Below are 22,842 nucleotides of genomic sequence, written 5' to 3' on the forward strand. Positions count from 1 at the left end.
CAGGAGTACTCAGCTGTCAGTGAATCCAAGTGAGGGTCAGTAAACACCAGCATAGTTTAAGGTCTGAGGAAACAGCATTTGTGCTTTTTCAGAAGAAGAGTTTGTCTCTTGGGAAATTACTGTATTTTTCATAGTGTCCTCATGTGCTAATGGGCGGGTTGTGCTCTGATGGGAGTGTGGACCCTGCTCGTTCACGGGAAAGCTCCTAAATGGAGGCTCACACAGAGCCACTGCCTGTAGCTCTGAACCCACCTGCAGTAGCTCAGCCTGGGTGCCACTGGGGAGCTCAGTCAGAAACATGTGTCCAGAGCTGCACAATCACACAAATTCATCGTCCGCTGAGTGTGAATGGGGATCTGGAGGGAGAAATACTCTCGGACAGTATGAACTATTTGTCGTTCCCCAGTCAGAAGCCACTTCATTCCTCCATGTGAACACAGAACTAGACTGCTGCCTTATAAAATGTCCCTAAAAAGAATGATTTCATGGGTTTATTGTTTTGGATCCCTGCAACTGTCCTAAGAACAGTACTAATAGCAGGTGTTTACTGTGCTTGGCAGATTGCAACAATGTGCATGATCCTGAAGAGGACAGAAATGAGGGGGTTTTTTTCTACTTCTACTCTGAAGACTGCTGTAACATTCTCTACTCTTCATGCAACAGGGAATGCCTTGGAACAAACATGTTCTGGCATATAGAGGATGCTTTACTTCTCCATACTCCTTCTTTCTGTCCTCACAAGCTAGGTTTAAACAGGTCTTCTTTGGCTTCTGTTTAAGTCATGAGTTAAACATACCTTAGCTGATAAAATAAACTGGCTTGGCCTCCACAGAAAACATTTTGTTAGAACACTCTGACAGTTGAGGTATTGTTATGCTCGTTTCTGCTGAATCCATTTTACTACAGATGAGATCAATTAAGTGGAATTAAACCCCCTCCTATTTTGAATAGTGATCCATTTCATGCTGTTGGTTCACACACGACCTGCCTTGAAAGAGATCAGAACTCTTAACTGAACTGCACCTGAAAAGAATTATTTTATGGCCCGGAAGAAGTCTTCAGACCTAACTGCACAGGTAACCCCACAGAAACAAATGACTGAAGTTTGGATCTTAATTACTGTGTAAATTGAGTTTATTATACACACCCATGTTAAAGGATCTTTTCTGTTAAAGTCTAATCCCTTGGTAAACATGTTCAAATCATTAACCCAGCTGGACTGCTCAAGGACTCTTTCTGCTGACACACACAAGTCATCATTAGCACACAGTCCCCTTATTTCACAGGCTCTTTTGCCCAGCTACCATGCACACGAGTGCCTGCAGCTCTGATTAGTATTTTCAAAAGGTAAGTCATTGTTGACCGTATTTGCCAAGGCAAAAATAGCCTCTGTTCCTGCTTCCACGTTATAAATGCAGAAATCAGTAAGATGCTTTATGTTTGATTTCTTGCAAACTTTTACCAGTCACCTGTTTCTTCCCATTTACTCTGAGTTCACACTTAAAGGTTAAGAAACCTGCCCTTTATTTAATGGAAACAAATAACAATACTTCATGCACATTTATATTTCTTCACGTTGTTTCCCAAGCATCAGATGCACTTGTATAAATTAGCCAAAGATCTAAAACCATGCTGATAAAACAACTAAACATCCCGAAGAAAAGAGATACAAATGTAAAAGAAAACAAACAAACCACAACACAGAACACCACTACAGCAGATTTCTATAAAATGCTTGGAAGTGTTAATTTGGTAAAATATCCAGTGGTGAGACATTCTCCAGTACCTAAGTCTATAATTTACTTAAATACCATTTACTGAAATTATTAATTCAAACACATGGTCACCTTAAATTTTAATCTCTGCAGTAATTTTGTTGCTTATCAGGTAGTGGAATGCAAAAATAATTCAGGATGGATACACAGTTCTGACCTAGAGTTTTACTGTGCTGAGCTGCATGCACAAATCTGTTAATCTTGCAGTGTTATGAAGGCCCAAAGAAACAATTTCCTTCATTTTTCTTTTATTAGAAGATTGCATATTAAAAGCTATTTTAAAAAAATCCAAACCTTTCATAACACCTGTGACAGCAGCAAATCCTGTGATTCATGACTGGCTATTGAGAGAAAACTGCAGCACAATACAGAGGATTTAAAGCAAGCATGAGGAGAAAGAGGTAGGAGGAAAAACATTATTTCACTTATAAATGCTGTGTTTGAAGCTTGGGGTTTGAGCTTGATCCTTTTAATGATGGTAGACCTTTCAGAAATGTCTTGGTTTGTATTTTGCATCAGCTGTATTGGAGGACAATGAAGTTTGTACTAGTTTGTACTGGTGAGCCATCTGCTGCTTACCAGTTGGGAATCCTAAAACAGCAGGACACTGCGAATACTGCAATATAAAATGACAAGTTAGTGGCTGCAGAAAAGCCCCTGGGCTAACATCAGCAAAACGGTGATGTTTTCTCTGAAAATCTAGGACATTGCTGTCAACTGGGGTACTCCTTCCCTGCCCCCACCCCCAGCCCCAGCTTGCAGCAAAATGACAGAGCAGACGTGCAAACCTTGCTGCAGATGGAGAGAACAAAATTTATGCAAGACTGCAAAGCCTTCACTTGTGAAGCCCAGGGCTCCTGGCAATTAATCACCAAATATAGCCTGGGAAGTCCTTGGAGGGGGGCTTAGACACATCCTTCCAGTTAGAAGTGGCTCTAAGGGTAACCACCGAGTGGTGCAGCTTATTCTGGGCTGAAACACTGAAGTGTTCCACTTAGTGAAAATGATCAGCTGCAACATGTCTCTGTCTTCAGGTTGACTGTCAGTATTTTAGCAAAGCTGATGGCATCTCTGTCCTCACCACTTTCCCCTGTTTGTTATACTAAAATCAACATTTACAGCATGTCTAAAATAAAGACAGTGAAAAAATAAAGGGCGTGCTGCATAGTTAGAAGCTGAGAACAAACCTCAGGGGATAAATTCTTGTTACATGCTTTTTATATTTAGAGCAAGTAACACCTAGAATAACTGCTAGCAAATGACAGTGAAAAGAAGACAGGAATGTAATTCTCCAGACTAAGTTATGAACAGCTAGAACTTTCAAAAGGGTAGTCCCCACATCTACTAAGATATACAAATATATTTGCCACTTCTGCCAAGGAGAATTTTCATTTATTCCCATGGTGAATCTTGTCAAATGTCTCTGGCAAACAATATTGCCAATGTCAAAACCCTATGAAAAGAGTCAGAGCTGAACTCTCACAGTATTTGAGAGTTACCAAGAACTAAATTCTGAGGTTGCAATGTATGTCTATGCCAAGTACTTCCCTTTTTGAAAAACTCCAAAGTTCAAGGTAAACTACCCAGTGACTTTAGAACTAACTGCACTGGGACTCTGCTCCCTAACTCACGAGAGGAATGGCAGTTTGCTCTTCCAGTAAACATAGCTTATTTCTGTCTTCCTGCTCCTCATCCTAAAACATTTATTGGAATATGATGTAGCTGACCCCCTGGCACTCCACAGCCTGGCACTCCCAGGCTCTCTTGGTTGTGTTCTCTTTTCCAATGGGTTGTGGGCAGAGAACTTCCTCATTTGTGTCGTTTTTTCTCCCTCTGCCACTTGGGAGTCTTTGCTCAAACTAGAATCTGAAAGTTTCTCTGCAATGAAAGACAGGGCCCCTCGCATTTCAAAAGCTAAAGCTCTGCTGGCATTATTACTGCAGCCGCCACTCGTGGACACACACTGGGTGGGACTGAGGGGCACAGTGGGTTGCCTTCTCCATTCTCTGCCCTGAAATCATGCTCTGTGTTACTGTACAGCTCCTTTAGGGTTATTTACTTAGAACCTTTACAATTAAACAACGTTTACCTCTTCCCTGTCCTTAGCAGATCAAATCCTTCATTGATTTTAGTGAAAGGAAGTGTGTGGGTTATTAATGGATCCAGAACAAATTTTTTGTTCATGTAGTCAGCGACGAGTTTAGGGACTGCATCTTTACTCTTCCAGCCTGAAAAAACACAGACAATGGATCATGAAATAATAAATGCTTGTGAAAATAGATATAGCCCATGGCAGCTTAAGCTTTCAGATAAAGTTTCTGTAGCAGAATAGCATGATGAAATGTTGCAGCACATCTTTCCCTTGTAACACACAGTGCCCTCAGGAAACATGGGATGAACTGCAGCTATTTTACATATGACAAACCCATTAAGTGCTTTACTGGTAGAAGACGGGTAAAAACTTGCCCCCACATTAAATACTGTTTCAGCTTGCCTATTGACACATTGTCCACTAAATCACACATCATACAAAAGCCAGAGTGCTGACATCCACGTTGGTAACTGGAAACTTGATTGCCTGGTCAAAACTGGGGGAGCAAGGGTGTGGATTGTCTCTTTTTCTTACAAGCAGTACTAGGTAAAGCTGTCTCAAACAGTAGGATGCCCTTCAAGAGGAACTCGTCTCTGCCATTTTATTATTGAATACATCAGAGGAACTGGCTGTGAGTGAGAAAACCTGTTGTTGGAAACAAGTGTTCTGTGGCCTTCAGCTTTGTGTTGAGTGAGCTAGGCTTGCCGAGTGTGGCACTGTGCTGGGAGGGCTCACAAGAGGGAAGGAATTGGAAGGGCCTGACGGGAGCTGGCGGGGGGCTGAGCTGGTGCCTGACCTATGTGGATTTCAGGTGGGTCTGACCCCTGATGTCCCTTAGGGTCTTGACTCTCCATCTCTGCCTCTCTTTTTCGTTCCCTCTCTTTCTGTACTTCCATTCCTTTCAATCTCATTTTTGCCTTTGCTCTTTTTCTTCCCCTCCCTCTCTCCCCTGCCCTTTTCCTCATTTCATCCTTTTCGCCTTTTGTCCTTTTCTCTTACCTTTCTCCTTATCTCTTTTTCTCTTCTCTATTTTTCTCTTCTCTCTACCCTCCTCCTCCTTTTCTTTTTCTCTTCTTCTACCTTTCTCTCTCTTTCTCTCTCCCCTTTTTCTCATTTTCTCCTCTTTTCTTTCTCCTCTTTTTCCCCCTTTTTCTCTATTTTTTGTCTTTTTATCTCTTCCTTTCTCCTTCTCTGCCTCTTATTCTCTTCCCCTCCTTGTCCCCTCCATCCATCTCTGTTTTTCTCTCTCCTTTTCTTGCTATTAACTAACAGTTCCCATAATCAATTCATTTTGTGCTTCGCCAGCAAAACAGCTATCAATATTACTACCAATTGGACAATCTGAGCAATGAATTTAGATATATCCTATTTCATTCAAGAAGCTCTACAAGTTTCCCAAGCCAGTTAAATCACATCTTTCCAAGTCCTTACCTCCAAAGACGGACCCTTTCCAGGTGCGACCAGTGAAGAGGAGCATGGGGTCAAAAGTGAGTTTTTGTGCTGCAGGAGGCACTCCCACAATCACACTGACTCCATAGTTGTATTGGCAACAAGCCAGGGCTGCAGCCTGCATTTGAAACACAGGGACACCCCAGAGTCATGCAAGATTTGCTGCTGGGGCACAAAAGTCTGAATTCCTTCTCCTCCTCTCAGGGCTCAGCTTGAAAATAATTTTTTGTAACTGAAACCACATCAAACAGTTTCCACTGTATTCGCCGCCATGGGTTAGGTATCTCCTAGCTTTGTTCTTCCCCGTTTTGTCTTAGTCATTACTGATAAGCCACTGTTGGAAAGCAGGCAGTGGGCTATGTGAAATTTAGCCACTCTGGTAAGGCGAGGGGACTACATTGGTTCCCTTCCCTAAGTTTCTGAGCATGCTTCTGTCCCTGCAGCTCAGTGGCAGATAGCTGAACTTAAGAGGTTTGAAGTTAGCTTGACACTTTGCCAGCGGCCTCTCAGCTCCTCACCCTTGATGCTTAGTGGGTTAGTGAAGAGAGAGCTAACAGGCTAATGCCTCATTTGCCCACATCTTTTGGTTGCATACCATGGTTTCGGTACGGCCAATGACCTCAAAGGAGTAGTCCACACCATGGCCGGTCATCTCAATCAGCACTTCATGAATAGGCTTCTTGAAATCTTTAGGGTTGACGCAGTCGGTGGCTCCCAGCTCCTTGGCCTTGGCAAACTTGTCACTATTGATATCAATGGCGATGATGCGGGAAGCTCCAGCCGCCTTGCAGCCCATGACAACAGAGAGGCCAACTCCTCCAAGGCCAAAGATGGCACAGGTAGATCCTGGTTCCACCTATAATAACCATATAAACATGGGATACTGTTACAGTCCAGGTATAGTACAACGCCTGTTCTTATTATCAACACCATTTCATTTAAACCACTTCTTGTAATTTAGAGATTACCTGCTGAAAAGAAATTTGCACATGCATACCTACCAGTGCAGCAGCCAGCTATACTGTTATAATCCTACACATGACTAAGATAAACTGTTCATAAAATACATTTCTGAAAACAGGTTTTCATTACACGTTTCAGCTTCAGGTTTGGAGACACATTATTTTAAACTATGTTTTATATTCCAGTGGTCTTAAGATCTGTAGTGTCACTCCACTGGAGACAGTGCCATCTGTAAAAGTCACATTAATGTATTGCTACAAATTATGAGTGTTGCATATATAGGCTCCCATGTATTCCTAGTGCTGTGGTTTGAGCCTGATCGGCAACCAACCCCGCAGCTGATCACCCTGCCCTCCCCCTCCCCACCTGGGAATGGGGGAGGGGATTAGAGGGGTGAAGGGAGACTCGCAGGCTGAGATAAGAACAGTTTAATAATGGCAATAAAATGAAAACAATAACGATGATGGGGGGAAAACAAAAAGAAATATATAAACAGGCAATGTACAGTGTAATTGCTCACCACCCACTGACCAATCCCCAGCCCGTTCCCGGCCAGCGACCCCGAGATACCAAGATCCCACAGTCGCAATCCCGGAAGCGAGATAGAGAGAGAGAGAGAGAGAGAGAGAGAGAGAGAGAGAGAGAGAGAGAGAGAGAGAGAGAGAGAGAGAGAGAGAGCTCCTTCCCAGCCACCCCTCCTTTATATAGTGAGCATGACGTGCCATGATATGGAATATTTCACTGGCCAGTTTGGGTCAGGTGCTCTGGCCGTGCTCCCTCCCTGCTCCCTGTGCCCTGGTGCACGGGCAGGACATGGGGAGTCGGAGAGTCCTTGAAGTCTCGGTAGCAGCTGAGAACACCAGTGTGCTATCAGCATTCTTCCCATACCAAACCCAAAGCTAAATCCAAAACACAGCACTCATCTAGTCCCTGAAAAGGAATATTAACTCTATTTCAGCCCAAACTAAGACACCTAGACATCAGTTACAGTAAAACAAATCAAGCTCCGTTGTAACATTTTTCTAGGGGTGATAAAGCTATGAGAGAAAACTTAGTAGATGGTAATAGGTGTTTTTACTGGACTCTGAATTGTAGACTTCTGAGTACCTTAGAGAAACTGAAGCAGGCAAAGAACTAGTATCTTCCTTCCACCCTGAACTCAACAGTGTCTATACCTCCTGGCTGCCGTACTGATGACCCACTCAGAGGCCACACAATCCTGAGCAGACCCCAGAACACACCAGAAACACCCACCACGACATCTACCTTGGCAGTCTGCACGGCAGCCCCGTAACCAGTTGAAAATCCACAGCCAATTAGACATGCTTTTTCCAGAGGAGCAGCGGAATCGATTTTGGCTACAGCAGATTCATGCACCACTGTGTATTCAGTGAATGTACTTGTACCAATAAAATGGTGAATTGCTTTTCCTTTACAGGTGAATCTACTGGTGCCATCAGGCATTAATGCAGCACCTGAACCAATGCTGTTGGAAAGATGACCAGAAATAATGGCAAGTGAAATCTATCGAATGTGATCAGTTTTGTGTAAATAAAAACCAAATAAGGGTTGTAGGTAACCCAGGAAAACTCACTCATTTTTACTGCACAGATTACCCTTGGTGCTTAAGCAACTGCTGCACTCCCCACACTGTGGAACAAAGAGTGGAATAACCTTGTCTCCTAGAAAAAGAAGAGTAATGAGAGAGGATTAAAAAAGGCAAGCAAGAAGCATGCAGGTAAAAAATAAAGCAAGTGTATTTAATCCCTAGGCAAATGTGCACCACGAATGTAATGCTGGTTTTCTTTCCTTCTGCTGTCCTTGGAAGATAAACCATCTCTCTCTGTTTTAAAGGACATCATTAGGGCAAAGTTATGACAACTAATTTCAATATGCAAAATTCCTGGTGTCTTTCATAGAACTGAGTCTGAGCTATGTCATAAAATCGTGGTAGCTACTGACATTCCCAGAGTACTCATTCAGCAGTTTATTGCATCTTCTACTTGAAAGGAAAATAGTAATACACAGGTAAAGACACTGAGATAAAAACTGACATCCACTAGGACAGCAGGCAGGAGTGCCGAGATAACAGGCATACCAAGATAACGGGGCATACAAAGAATGGGAAATAAAGTATTAATTTGCCAGCCCTCTTGAATCTCTTTCCTGTTTGCAGTCTTACTACTGTTGTGCTGGATTAAAGGTAGGTAAAATATTTGTTGGAGAAGCAGTGACACACACAAGCTAAGACAACATCTCTAATTCTCTAGCACAGTTACGTGATTAACGAAGTAGCACATAGCTTCCCAGTGCAATTTTTTACTGATACGCATTTTCTGTGGCAACGACATACGGTAAATGCCCAAGAGTCTCTGAACAGGTAACTCCTAATGCAGCTCAGGTTGAGATTTGGCAGTTATAAAAGTAGCCAATCCTTGACATGTTGCAAGCCAAGGGAAATCTTTGATTTCCAGTACAAAACGGAAAGTGCCTACAGAACATGAAATGTCCCCATTACCTCGACCCTCAGTTAACTTGGAACTGTGACCTGGGCTTAGCAATCATTCTGCTAAAGAAACTTTGCACGCCTTGGAGCCTTTCTTAGAACTTGAGAACATCTGGAAAAATGTGATTTTGTGTGCGCGTGCGTATGTGTGTGTTCAGGCCTGCTGTTTCAGCTCACCTGGAAACATGACAGCTAGAATTGGACAACAGAGGGATTTATGAACCCAGACATCAGAGAAAAAGCAGCTGGAGCTATCACTGGAATTTGCAATGTATGTACATGTTGGGATAGCTAATAAAACTTTCTCTTATCATACATACCAACCTGCTTCAGACAGACTTCATACTTGCTGCCAGTACGAAGAAAGACACTGGAAGTACAGAGGTGTTAAAAGCGTAACGGTATTGTAGCAAACCACCTGGATAAAATCGAGCACTTCTGTGCAGGTTTTGTTCACTGCATATTCTGCCTTAACAATTTAGCCCTTGTTAGCGTTTGTTTGGTCCTGTAAAATGTACAGAAATCCCGTCTCATCTTGCAGCAGCTGGAGGAAGACCAGCATCTGTCACTGACTTCTCTGCTGTTCAGCGAGAGCGTGGGGAGCGGAGCGGGCGGTGCCGGTGCCCTCAGAGCGCCCCAGCCCCGCCGAGCAGCGCTGACTGCCCTGCGCCGGCGCTGCAGCCAGCAGGGCCTGCGGCAGGGCGCGCACCCCAGTCCTGCCCCCATGCTTTTAACCTGAAGTAATCGGGCACACAGACCTAAGTTCTGGCCCGCTGGAGTCAGTGGGTTATTTAGCTGTTCGGGGAATTGAAAGAAGGTGCCTTGACACGTTGTCTCGTGCTTTGCTTTGCCTTATTCTTGGAAGAGATTAGCTCTGTAAAGTGTGTTTCAAGAGCCTGCCGCTAACACCTGATTTCCTGTGACCAGCAGCAAAGAACTTACGCTCTTAAACCCATGGCAGGAAAAGCGCTACGTAGCTGCAAAGCAAGCTGCAGAGATTTTTGCCAAAACCAAAAGAAACTGAACAGTGAATCTGAAAAGAAATCAAGATTAAGAACACAGAAAGACGTAAACAGCACACGGTGTCCTTTAAGGTATCCTTGAAAGAACTCAAAGTTGGAGCATTTTCCGCTGCAGTACGAGTACTCACACATATAAACATCTTTGACTTAAACAGGAGTCTGGAAACTCAGCACAGGGTTTGTGTTCGCTGCTGTTTCATACCTGGTTTGACCGAAGTTACTCCCTGCCCAACACTCTCCACAACACCAGCTGCTTCATGCCCAAGAATTATTGGGAAAGGCATAACCAGCCCACCAGTTATCACATGGTCATCAGAGCGACAGATCCCTGTGGCCACAATCTGATTTAGAGGAAAGACAAGAGTATTTGAGCATTTAACTATGTCGTGTCATATGCAGAAGTGAAATGATATCATATATTTGGAGAAGTCACTTGCTTCTCTCCAAAATCACATACGCACACAATAAATCTACAGGTAAAACAATTTGGGGGTCTGTGATTCATGACTGCAATGGTTTGTATTAGCCTGTAGTCGACAGAACAAGGCTCCTTCGCGAAGGTTTGCTGTGCACTACTGAGCTCTAGAGGGAGTCTCACAGATTATCTGGCAGAACCAATGTTCTAGCAATACAGCTATATAAGAAGAACAGAATAAATTATATTATTCCAAATATTCATATATAAATACACAAATAGAAAAATCTTGTAATATTATAGAAATATTACAGAATTATGTAAATAGAAATTAACTATCACATATTATTCGTATACATAGAAATACATTTTTATATTCCTTATATTTAGGTTGTATTACAATATATCATAGATATGTTATATAACATGTATTATACAATGATATGGTATAATGACATAATTATATATTATTTATATATTTGAAAGATATGCATATGTTCTATATACAAAACTTTAGGCTAGACATAGTATTTTAGATCACATTTTGCCTTTGCTTGCAGGTAGCACAGCCATATTTCCTTTGAAACATTCAGGTATGTCTTTACAACTTCTATTCTGACAAGTGGAGTTGTCAACCCCACTAGAGGGTTCTCCTCACTTGTGTAGCATTTGAAACTGCTCTAGAATGAAAACAGTGGTTAAATTCCACTGGGAAAGTTCCTGAAATGTAACAGATGCTCAATACCCAGTTAAAAAAGGAAGCTTCCAGTCCTACTGAGCTCTTTCCTAGCACGGATTCAAACAAAGTAAAAGAGAACTTCTTGCTCCACATTATAGGAGATTCAGATTTTTGCCTTGTACTGTAATTTTTTCAGCCTATTAGAAACAGAGATGTCTTGGTAAACAAAAACCCAAATCCCCCCAATTTATTTCTTTTTTTAAAGAGCCTCATGATCAAGTTTAGGACTTGAAGCGTGTTCCACAGGAGGTCAGTGACCAGTAACTACTCACCTAGTGAATGTTTTCCAACTGGATTCTAAAATTCTCGAGAAATAATTCTGATAAACAGCAAGATAGAATGCAAGCCATAACAGTTGTTTTAAATTCTGGTTTTAGTACCTTTATGCGAACTTCATGTGCTTTCGGTGGGGCAACTTCCACTTCTTCAATCGAAAATGATTTATTGGCTTCCCACATTACTGCTGCTTTGCATTTAATAACCTGCAAGCAGCAAAGAGAAAGGGAATGGCATTTGCACTTGCAAGTCACCACACAGCAGATTCTTACCTTTCTGCACGTGAAACTCCTGCTCATATTTGGGGAAGGAGAGGGAAAACTGCGGGAAAAAAAAGACCCCAAACCCAAAATGCAACAAAAAAAGCCAACACCAAAGTGCAGTGTAAGACCGTTTCCTCCTCCTCTCTTCCCCACCCCCCCCCCCCCCCCCCCCCCAAGATCATGTCTGACTTAGTTCATATTTCTGTCATATGAAGTTTTCAGCAACATGCATAACAGTCTCCTAGGATAACTGGATACCTTATCGATTCCTCATTGCTCCTTCTCTGTTTCTAACTTCCTTGGAGGATTATTTTTGCCGTGTTGGATCACTGGTGTATATTTGTGTCTTCTTGGAGACGGCACACTAAATTATGCCATACATTAGGTTGTGATAAAGTCTGTATTGCCTAGAACTGCCCCTGTTGGGAACTTAACAAAATTGCTAAAAATGCAATTCAGAGCCTAATACAGGTTTATAAACATTCTGTTACAGCCCAAGTTCAGCCACGAGGTGACGGCTGAGAGGACACTTCTGTAAAACAACATAGCACTATGCAGAGGTAATCTTGAGGAAGCAACAGTCCCTTTGGCACAAGATTATCTGTGCCAAAGTGCCTCGCTTCTCAAAAGGAGTATTTAACTCAGATGCGGTTACACCCAATACCCAAGACAGCTTTTTTGTCTGTCAGGCTAAAGTTTGTCCATTAGCCCCGCAGGCTTTGTCCGGGTGCTGACAGGCCTCTGGGCCCCTCTGATCACCTGCCACTGAGGGAAGAAGGCGCTCGGAAGAGAGAGGAGCTTTGGCCACTCCTTAGCCCCGGCCCTCAGACAGACAGTAGCCCCAGTTTCCACCTGCAAGCTCACTCCTAGTGTGTTCAACGCTCATGGGGCCCCTCTGTCCCTGTATTCATTCCTGTTCTTCCTTGGTGGTCTCTGCCCATCCCAGAGCTTTGAATGACTTCCAGGCCCCAGAATAAGATTTCTCATGGCAGCCTTATGGGTGACAGTCTGTTAAGTCCTACTGACTGTGAACCTTAAGGGGCCATTATCCTGAGAGGCAAACAGAGGCGAATCGAGTCCACGATGCACAAAGTTTGGCACGTGTGTAGGTATCCTTATGGGACCCTGGGACTGGGACAACTTAACACCAGTGTGCTGCAAAGCTCTCAGGGGAAAAAAAAAATATAGCAACTTTTTAGTATCAAGGCTTTTGAAGTAGAAGTAGGAATACTGTCTAATTATCAACAAATTGTCAACAGGTAACAAAGTAATTACCAGGAAATACTAAGCATATGAAATAAAATGCCACACTTTCAACAGCCGGACCCAAAGTGGGAATGAGCAAAACACTTTGAAATGGACAGACTCAAGAGAAGTTTGCACTAAATTTAACATCAAATGCAGGTGGGATTAGTAAAAAAATTCACTAATGAGCCCAAAGCTCACATTTTAAAAGGCCACATTTTCTAAGAAGCTTACTTATAAAACCTCCAAACTTACCTATCTATTATTACGTGATTTATAAAATCACAATAATGATTGCACAACTTGCACATGTAAAGCACACATAGTGTTTGTAAGAACAAAGGTAGCCAAGAACTGCAGATTGTTGAGAACAAATAAATCCCTCCTCCAATTAGACATTGGTTAACTACGGATTGTTCTGATGGTTGAGTCCCTGTGGACTTTTACCGACTATAACAGGATCCCTCGGATGCACCAACAGCAGCCTGTCACCCACTTCATCTATTAAGGCAAGCACTAGCTGGAGTCACGGGGGTTTTTCCTGCTCTGTACCAGTTACTGCAGCAGGGGGAGGGGAGGTGTAGGAACACACCCTTCTACAGTGTAAGGATTTGCTGCTTGGTCACATAAACTGCACGGTAACTCACATCTTAGTTTGAGATAAGCACAAGGAAAACAAGGCAGCTTAGTTACATCACAGCACTTCATTTACCAAGCTCAGTTAAAGGGTGGATGGAGGAATGAACTTGGTGAATTTACCTACAAGTGAGCTACAATTAATTTTGTACTTGAGGTATCTCGGAGTTAAAAGAGAGCTTTTTTTTTTTTTTTTTTTCCCCTCTCATTTTGTTTGGTTTTAGAATAGTGAAGACACTGGCAGTAACAGCAAACAATCCTGGTACTTTCTTAAGGCACATTCCAGCAACATGCATGCCTTGGATCGTTTTCCATCTCTGGGGTCCTGTCCATCGACCTCTCTTGCCTGTCTCTGGGTGCGTGGAGCAGATCATCCCGAGTGCCATCACAGGACAAGCAGGTGCTCAGGCCCAGCCAGCAGCGGTTTATGAGAGGCAGGTCCTGCTTGACTGACCTGACCTCCTCCGATGACAAGGTGACCTGCTTGGTGGATGAGGGAGAGGCTGTGGATGTGGCACTCGGGTTTAGTGGGGGACTTGGCAGTGCTAGGTTAGTGGTTGGACTTGATGCTCTTAGAGGTCTTTTCCAACATAAATGATTCTATGATTCTATGTTAGCTTCTCTCAGGTAGTGCAAGCAGCAACATACACTGTCTTCAGCAGTGGTATTATCCTGCATCTCCCTTGTCACCTGCTTTCTAGCAAAGATGTAAATACTCATTTCAGTACTGCATTCCATGTCATAGTTACTTTTGGTTTTCATTAACTTAAGCTTCAGACTTGCTATACGCATATTCAAATTTAACGAATGTCCTAACATCATCATAATTACACCCTGAAATTTAACACAGTATTAACTATGTCTTTTTTTTAGACAGCAAACTGATATGAATTATAAAGAAGCTAAAAATCGTTTAAACCACTGTGGTATCTCAGAATGGAAACTGATAGATACATTGATCTGAACACTTACTGCATTGTATCATATTTTAAACTGTCCAGTCAGAGATAACAATAGCTTGCTAACCTGGGAAGAGGTTATTTTCATTCTGGTGCTGTTACATTATGTTGCCTCTGTGTTTAAAAAATAAGTAAGTTTTGCCTTGAAGAGAACCATTTCCTGGGCGAGTAGAATGGCCTGCAAGTAAAGGCAGCTCTCCTGGACCTAAACTCCCACCTGTGCTGTACCACCAGGACTTACAGTGTCCCTGCAAAGAAACTGCATTCAAAAATGCATTACTCAGTTGCAGCAAAAATACTTTCCTAATACAACTTTTGCTTACTTTGCCTGCCGTGCTCATGTTGACTGGTGTGTCTGTTTCGAGTCTTGCCACCACCGATTTCTGGCACCAAGGATTCAGTCAGCTGCAAAGCAGTCAGGTTGCTGATACCACAAGTCTTGTCAAATCCACTAGAAGCCGGTCTTGTGAAGTGCTCCTGCAAGTGCACGGCGCTGCCCTTTTAGCCAAGCCTCCCAGCGCAGAGTCCCACCCCTTCATCAGCCAAAGCGCTGCAACGAAAATAAATCACCCAGCTGCTGAGACCTCGCTCTTTACAGCGCTTCGGTCTTCCTGATTCCTTTGTCACGCCCTTCCCCACCCTTTTCACATCCCACCTGTGGTTGCCCTCAACATGCCAGGAAGAAAGCAAAAGCCCTGTTGGGAAGCTGTCCCCTCTTTCCACCTCCGTGGGAGGCTGCCCTCCAAACCCACTGCTCTCAGTGGCACTTGTAGGTGCCAAGAGAAAAGGGGAGAGTGGCTTCTGAATTCACATCAGCTGGGATGCAGTGAGAACACGAAAGCTTCGCTGAATTACTTTGGTGACACTCGTAAGAGCCTGGCTGATATATTAAAACATGCTATTGTGCAAGCTGCTAAAGAAACCTACGCTGTCTAGCTGTGGCTGTACCTTTTCCCGATTCCTCAGTTTTACAGTCTGGCCACTCATTAATCTGTTGGAATGGCTTTCAGTGAACAGTGACCAAGGACAACGTGCCGACTGGAAAACAAAAATCACAAAGCCAGCAAGCAGTGCTGCGAGGGGACGCGTCCTTCTTACCGCGTGCAACACACGCTCGATTTGTGAATGACTGCCTGACCCACCGGATCCATCAACGCCCGGGTGCCAGCGCAGGCCCCGGCGCTGCTCACGCGCCCACTTACGTGCCCCCTCCTGGCACCACGTCCTGGTGCGAGGGGCGGGGTGCAGGTCAGCACTGCATGCCTTTGCTGTGGATTTCAAGCCTCATCTTCTTTCAAATTATGCCCAGCATTCTGAAATCAAGATTCGTTTTTCTTCCTTCAGAAAGAAGCAAAAAGGAGATAAAATACTGTATATCACCTGACTAGTAATTACTAAGTACAGCACTCTCCCAGGTTTACCTGCATGACTGTAATTAATTTACGGAGGGGTGCAGGAAGAGGAAGCAGGGAGAAGCACGGTAGATATGTGTGACCTCAGGCAGGTGCTTCAGGGACAGCGGGGCATTCTAGTGGCCTCAGAGACACAGCTCCAGCCTGCCGGGGATGTGAAATGTGTTTGGCCATGGCTAGAAGAACAGAGGTCAAGAGCCTCTGCTAAATAATTTCCAACACCCACAGAGCACAAAGGAGAGTCTGGCCTGAGGCTTCCTACAGGAAAAGTCTAACAGAGTCCACAGCTGGTGACCTGTCTCCCATCTGGGGAACGGCAGCCTCAGAGTATTCATCCATATAGTCTGCTTGCTCTTTTGAAACCTAGCTCCTCTCCTCATCCACCCAAGACTTTTCATAGAATCACAGAATTGTTTAGGTTGAAAAAGACCTTTAAGATCATCGAGTCCAACCATTAACCTAATACTGACAAGTCCACCACTAAACCACGTCCCTAAGTGCCACATCTACACATCTTTAAATACCTCCAGGGATGGTGACTCGACCACTCCCCTGGGCAGCCTGTTCCAATGCTTGGCAACCCTTCTGGTGAAGGAATTTCTCCTGATATCCAATCTAAACCTCCCCTGGCTCAACTTGAGGCCATTTCCTCCTGTTCTATCACTTGTTACTTGGGAGAAAGACCAACACCCACCTCGCTACACCCTCCTTTCAGGTAGCTGTAGAGTGCGGTCAAGTCTCCCCTGAGTCTCCTTATCTCCAGATTAAACAACCCCCAGTGCCCTGAGCCTCTCCCCACAGGACTTAGTCTCTAGACCCTTCACCAGATTCGTTGCCTTTCTTTGGACGTGCTCCAGCACCTCGATGTCTTCCTTGTAATGTAGGGGCCCAAAACTGAACACAGTGTTTGAGGTGCAGCCTCCCCAGTGCCGAGCACAGGGGGACGATCACTTCTCCAGCCCTGCTGGCCACGCTATATCTGATACAAGCCAGGATGCCATTGGCCTTCTTGGCCACCTGGGCACACTGCCAGCTCATATTCAGCCGGCTGCCAACCAACACCCCCAGGTCCTTTTCCACCAGGCAGCTTTCCAGCCACTCTTCTCCACGCCTGTAGCGCTGCATGGGGTGGTTGTGACCCAAGGGCAGGACCTGACACCTGGCCTTGTTGAACCTTATACAACTGGCCTCGACCCATTGATCCAGCCTGTCCAGATTCCCCTGTAGAGTCTTCCTACACTCACCCAACTTGGTGTCATCTGCAACCTTACTGAGGGTGCACTCTATCAATGATCAGGACAAGGGGATCAAGATATTAAACAGAACTGACCCCAGTACTGAGCCCTGGGGACCACCACTTGTGACTGGCCACCCACTGGATAGAACTCCACTCACCACAACATTTTGGGCCCGGCCATCCAGCCAGTTTTTTACCCAGCAAAGAGTTCGCCTGAGCAAGCTGTGAGCTGGCAGTTTCTCCAGGAGAATGCTGTGGGAAACAGTGTCAAAGGTTGTACTAAAGTCTAGGTAGACAACATCCACAGCCTCTCCCTCATCCACCAAGCAGGTCATCTTGTCATTGGAGGAGATCAGGTCAGTCAAGCAGGACCTGCCTCTCATAAACCGCTGCTGCCTGGGCCTGAGCACCTGCTTGTCCTGAACGTGCCGCATGATGGCACTCGGGATGATCTGCTCCGTAACCTTCCCCGGCACTGAGGTCAGGCTGACGGGCCTGTAGTTTCCCAGATCCTCCTTCCAGCCCTCCTTGTAGATGAGCGTCACATTTGTTAACCTCCAGTCAGCTGGGACCTCCCCAGTTAGCCAGGACTGCTGGTAAATAATTGACAGTGGCTTGGTGAGCACTTCTGCCAGCTCCCTCAGTACCCTTGGGTGTATTCCATCCAACCCCATAGACATGTGTGTGTCTAAGTGGTGTAGCAGGTTGCTAACCACTTCCCTTGGATTATGGGGGCTTCCCTCTGCTCCCTGTCCCCATCTTCCAGCTCAGGGAGCAGGGATACCAGAGGAACAACTGGTTTTACTATTAAAGACTGAGGCAAAGAAAGCATTAAGTACCTCAGCCTTTTCCTCATCCTTTGTCAGTATGTTTCCCCTCACATCCAATAAAGGATGGTGTGGCAGATGGATGCGTGGACATTTGCCTAAAACATTTCTCAGACAGAGAAAATCACAAGCAAGGACGAAACAACAGTTTCCGGCCCCGCAGAGGTAAAACTGAACCAGGCAAGATCCTGTGGTTTTAATACCTGTTACATCACATGACCCCACGCCCACCATGCATATGCCTGAAGTTTCTCGGAACCAGGCATTGATTTTGGGAATTCACATGTATAAAAGTGGTACCATCAGAAGCTGGGGGGGACCCCCACCACCGAGACACCAAGAATCAAAAGGACCAACGGGACACCGGCTGGATCCACAGATGGTGATACCTTTCTCCGTCTCTGTCTCTCTTTCTCAATCTCTCTCTCTCCTTTCTTTCTCTTGAAACAATTTATAACTAGATCCAAGTAAAAATGTGCAGCAGAGGGCTTGCTTATCCAGTTAAGTTATGCAACTATGTAGTTGTCACTGAGTTACTGTATCTAACCGCTTGCCTTGTATTTTGTATTAATACATTATTAAACTGGTTGGCTGGTGTCCTTTCACCTTAATTCAGTCCAAGGATATCTTGAACTTGGTTGTAGGTCCCAAGGGGAGGGAGGCTGTCTTAAATGGCTCCTTTTCGGCCACAAGAGATGGAGATTCTCCTTAGCCCTCCTTTTGTTGCTAATGTATTTATAGAAACAATTTTATTGTCTTTTACAGCAGTAGCCAGATTAAGTTCTAGTTGGGCTTTGCCCCTTCTAATCTCCCTCCATAACCCCACGACATCCCTGTAGCCTTCCTGAGTTGCCTGCCCCTTCTTCCACAGGTCATGGACTCTCCTTTTTTACCGGAGTCCCAGCCAAAGCTCTCTGTTCAGCCATGACAGTCTTCTTCCCCGCCGGCTCATCTTTCAGCACGTGGGGACAGGCAGCTACTGCATCTTTAACATGTCCTTCTTGAAGAATGTCCAGCCTTCCTGGACCCCTTTGCCCTTCAGGACTGCCTCCCAAGGGACTCTCTCCACCAGTCTCCTAAACAGGCCAAAGTCTCCCCGTCAGAAGTCCAAGGTAGCAGTTCTGATGACCCCTCTCCTTACTTCTCTGAGAATCAAAAACTCTACTGTTTTTTGATCGCTATGCCCGGGACAGCCTCCAACCATCACATCACCCAGTGTATTACGGTGTAATAACATACTTTTGCTTTATACAGCAGTGGTCATAATTAATCTCTCTTGCTGTTTCTTGAGAGTACAGAGCTACAGATGCCACACAAATTTTGCCTGCTAAGGCCATCTTAAAGTTCATAGGGAAACTAATTTCATAAAGGTATTGATTTATGATAATGCTGCAGATAAGCTATGACTGCCTGCAGTATAGCAGATAAGATACTACATGTTGTGCTTACAAACCTTCCGAGCTGCACCATCTCTGTAGCACATGTAAGGTACAGGAACCTCAGATAAGCCCTGTGTTGGCCAAGCTCACACACAGATACTATGCCTCTAACCGCATGGATTTTATCTGGATAGAAGTAACAAATTATTTCTCCTGCATACTGCTTATGGTGATGAGCTGACAAAATATATTGTTTGGTTATACAAAATTGGCCAGTTTAACTTGTATTCTCCCTCAAGAAGCTGCTTGAACCTGGGCTTGTTACCACCTTGCTCTTGAGCCCCTTTTCCCACCAGCTGGCCAGCAGAGACCTCATGCTGCAAGCCTAACACATCAGTTGGGAAAGACCACACATGTGGATGGCCAACCTCAAAAAGCAAAAAAGACTTACTCCTCTCCCAGCTAGAGGAAAATCTGCTCCCCAACTCCCTGCACACCCCATATACCCATACATCTCTTTCCTGAGAGTGGAGTGATGGCTAAACACCTTGGAGCAGAAGGCTGGGCACCTCTGGGAAAGTATAGGCAATGCCACTATCACAGAGAACGCCTTGTTATGTCAAGTTGAAAATTTGTGAGGTGTGCTGCAGTTAAAAGATCGGTAGTGTAACACAAAATGTCACCACAAAAATAATGCATATAAAAAACCCTCTAAATTCTCCCACGAAGGCCTTCAAGGTAGAAGACACATTCTGTGTACTCTGCATCAAAATACATCCAAAACAATGTGACTTACCTCCCTGTAACATGCTGACAGTTCTACAAAGCCTCAGGAGGTAAGACCTAGTGACTTGCACTTCCTAGAAAAACATGTATCAGAATGAAGTATTTCCAGTCCAGTCTATTCCTTGACAGTTATCTTTCTCCTCTCCTCCCTTCTGCTGAAGTTCCCATCCCCCTTCCTTATCAGTCTCTTCTCTGATCCCTTTATGTTTCCTTTCCCCTCAAAACTCCCCTCATCTCTTTAGCTATATGCTCATCAAGCCCGTGGAATGTTCTTTTTCCAGGGAAAGGAGCTGAGGCCATCTGGCCACGATCTCCTCTGGCCAGAGTGGGTGTCCCCCACCGGGAACACTGGGCAGTGGGTCCTGCCTGCAGCCTGCGCAGGGGTCGGTGGCACCGTCTTTAGGAAGAAGATTGGCAAGAAAAAGGACCACACGTGGTGCCAGTGAAACACGAGCCGACTTGCACAACTATGTTGCAGAAGCTGCTTTATTTGCATTGCTCTGCAGGATTGCTCAAGATGCCGAGCGTGGGGCCCAGGCTCGGGCTGTGCAGCGGCCCTGGCACGCACAGGAACTACAGCCGCCCCTTCACCGCTTGCTCACACAGGCCTTCAGCCGCAACGCTTTGCTCTGATACTTGCCAGAAAATACTTAACTGATTCCCAGACCCCACCCTCTCCCCTTTTTGGGCAGTTCAGCATGAAGAGAACTTTTCTTTACGCTTACCTATGTATCGTATTCCCTCTTACACAATTAAAATATGATTCATAGTTCCTTTACCAGCTTTTTATCGCACTTTGTCCAACTGAACGCATGGCACTAATATTCTCCCTCCTGTGATTAACCTCCGCAGATCCCAGTGAAATGTAGCAACAGAGGCAGAAGAGAAAGAACACGGTGGTGGTGTCAATGGCTGGCAAGCTGGCGCACAAAAGAAGTCAGCAGCAGAGACTGAAGGCCCGTTCATGCAACTCCACATTGTCTTTACTTGGGGGCTGTAACTTGGGCAAAGGACATGAAACATTGACGATGCTCAACAGCCTGTAGCCACAGATACGAGTTTCTGACTGCAGGTGCTTGTAGTGGAAGGTGGTGGTTCTTCACTCCACTCCCACGGGCAGTACAGCCTGCTTCCCACTCCTCACTCCCACCAGAGCTGAGCAGCCTTGCATCGCCTCCTTTCCTGAATCAGTGCATGAAGTTGACTCCAGGTAAAGAGAGCTACCAGTTTCTGAAACAGCCTTATTTTAATGTAAACAAAGTAAGTTCTTCTGCGCTGAACCTGACCCAATTTAACAGGAGAATATTATAATCATGGCTCAAGTGACCTAACTCTTTACAGAAAAAGGCTTTTATGGGCAGTTATGCATCACAGTTTTTAGCAGCAACTATACGTTCTGGCCTAGAAATAATAAAATGCATATTAGCTTTAGCTAATACTTAAGAATTTTTAAATTAGGTTACTTTTTCCTGCATCTACTCTGTTAATATTTATTTTTTAGCTTACCAAGTGTCATGGTTTGCGCCTGGAGGGCAACTGAGCACCATGCAGCCGCTGACTCACCCCTTCCCCCCTCAGGAATGGGAAGGAGGAAATGAAGCAAAGGGCTCAGGAATAGAGATAAGGACAGGGAGGGATGGCTCACCCATTATGGTCATGGGTAAAAGGCAGACTTGTTAGAAGAAGAAAAAAAAGAACATAGATTTATTACAGACACTAACAACATCACTTAACAGAGTAGGACAGTGAGAAGCATTGCCACATCTTGAGAACACCTTCCCCCCACCCCTCCCTTCTTCTCGGCTCAGCTCTACCTCCTCCTCCTCCCAGCAGCACAGGGGCAGGGAATGGGGGGTGCTGCCACTTCTTCCATCTTGGGGAGGAGGGGGGGTGTGTGTGGAACTTCTGGAACTTCTTCCCCTGCTCCAGTGTGGTCCCCCTCTCACAGGAGACAGTCCTCCACAAACTTTCTCCAACATAAGTCCCTCCCACGGGCTGCAGCCCTTCCCGAGCTGCTCTGGTGTGCTGCAGTCCTCCTTGCACTGAACTACAGCAGCAGGGGCTGCTTCTTCCCACAGAGTCCTGGCCTCCTTTGCGTGCGGTCACTCGCTCTGGTGGGGGCTCCTCCACAGGCTGCAGGTGGGCATCTGCTCCACTGTAGCTCTCCACAGGTGGGGGGGGGGGGTCAGCCCTGCCCTCTCACCACGGGCTGCAGGAGGGGGCTCTGCACTAGCACACCTCCCCCTCTTTCCTTCTCTGTTCTTCCACTGACCTCAGTGTTCACACAGGTGTAGCAACTCTTCCTCACAACTCCAACTCTTCCCAGGTTCCCCTTCTTAAATACGTTACCGCAGAGGCGCAGCCACTGTCACTAATTGACTCAGCCTGGGTGCAGAGGCGGGTCTGACTTGGAGCCGGGGCAGCTTTGTGGAGCTTCTCACAGGGGCCACCACTGTAGCCCCCTCCCCTGCTACCAAAACCCCTGACACTCACACAAACCCAGCACACCAAGGTACACGTATGCTGCTTTTCAGACAGAGATTTAGCTGTCAGAAGATAAATAAGCAAAATAGTTTTAGTCTTCTGTAGGGTCTTTAAGTTGAAAATTCCGCATTTCTTCCTACTGTGTGGTAGCAATTTCCAAGTTACTCTTTTTACAAGTCACTTCTTACTCTTCAGAACTTGATAAGCACAAAAGTCAGCTCTGAGCTCCACAGGTTAGTGGTAGATAGAAAAAAAAATGCAACATTTCTGAAGTCCCACCCTACACAGTATAGAAGCTGTGACTGTTCAACCCCACCCCAGCAGTGAGGGGCTGGGGGGCACAAGAGGTTGTGAGGGGGCACAGCCGGCCCCAACTG

General features: G+C 45.2%; 1 protein-coding gene across 2 annotated transcripts; it reads right to left on the reverse strand.

The window, feature by feature from the left end:
* Positions 1-1,116: 1,116 nt before the first annotated feature.
* On the reverse strand, positions 1,117-20,792 carry LOC104366411 (alcohol dehydrogenase 1). 2 transcript variants are annotated; one of them, XM_032988365.2, is made up of 10 exons: positions 20,761-20,792; positions 19,992-20,055; positions 11,342-11,443; positions 10,010-10,148; positions 7,874-7,961; positions 7,546-7,765; positions 5,912-6,172; positions 5,299-5,434; positions 3,865-4,003; positions 1,117-2,391 (listed from the first exon to the last, which is right to left on the reverse strand). In XM_032988365.2, exons 3-10 carry the CDS (start codon positions 11,417-11,419, stop codon positions 2,367-2,369), a joined length of 1,086 nt encoding a protein of 361 aa, XP_032844256.2. In that variant the 5' UTR covers positions 11,420-11,443; positions 19,992-20,055; positions 20,761-20,792; the 3' UTR covers positions 1,117-2,366. The 2 variants fall into 2 exon arrangements, with proteins under 2 accessions (XP_032844256.2, XP_032844254.2); XM_032988363.2 differs by lacking the exons at positions 19,992-20,055; positions 20,761-20,792 and adding exons at positions 14,664-14,890; positions 15,543-16,136.
* Positions 20,793-22,842: the final 2,050 nt, after the last annotated feature.

This window comes from Tyto alba, unplaced genomic scaffold (genome assembly GCF_018691265.1).
Source record: "Tyto alba isolate M040663 unplaced genomic scaffold, T.alba_DEE_v4.0 Super-Scaffold_6, whole genome shotgun sequence".
NCBI classification, from domain to species: domain Eukaryota; kingdom Metazoa; phylum Chordata; class Aves; order Strigiformes; family Tytonidae; genus Tyto; species Tyto alba.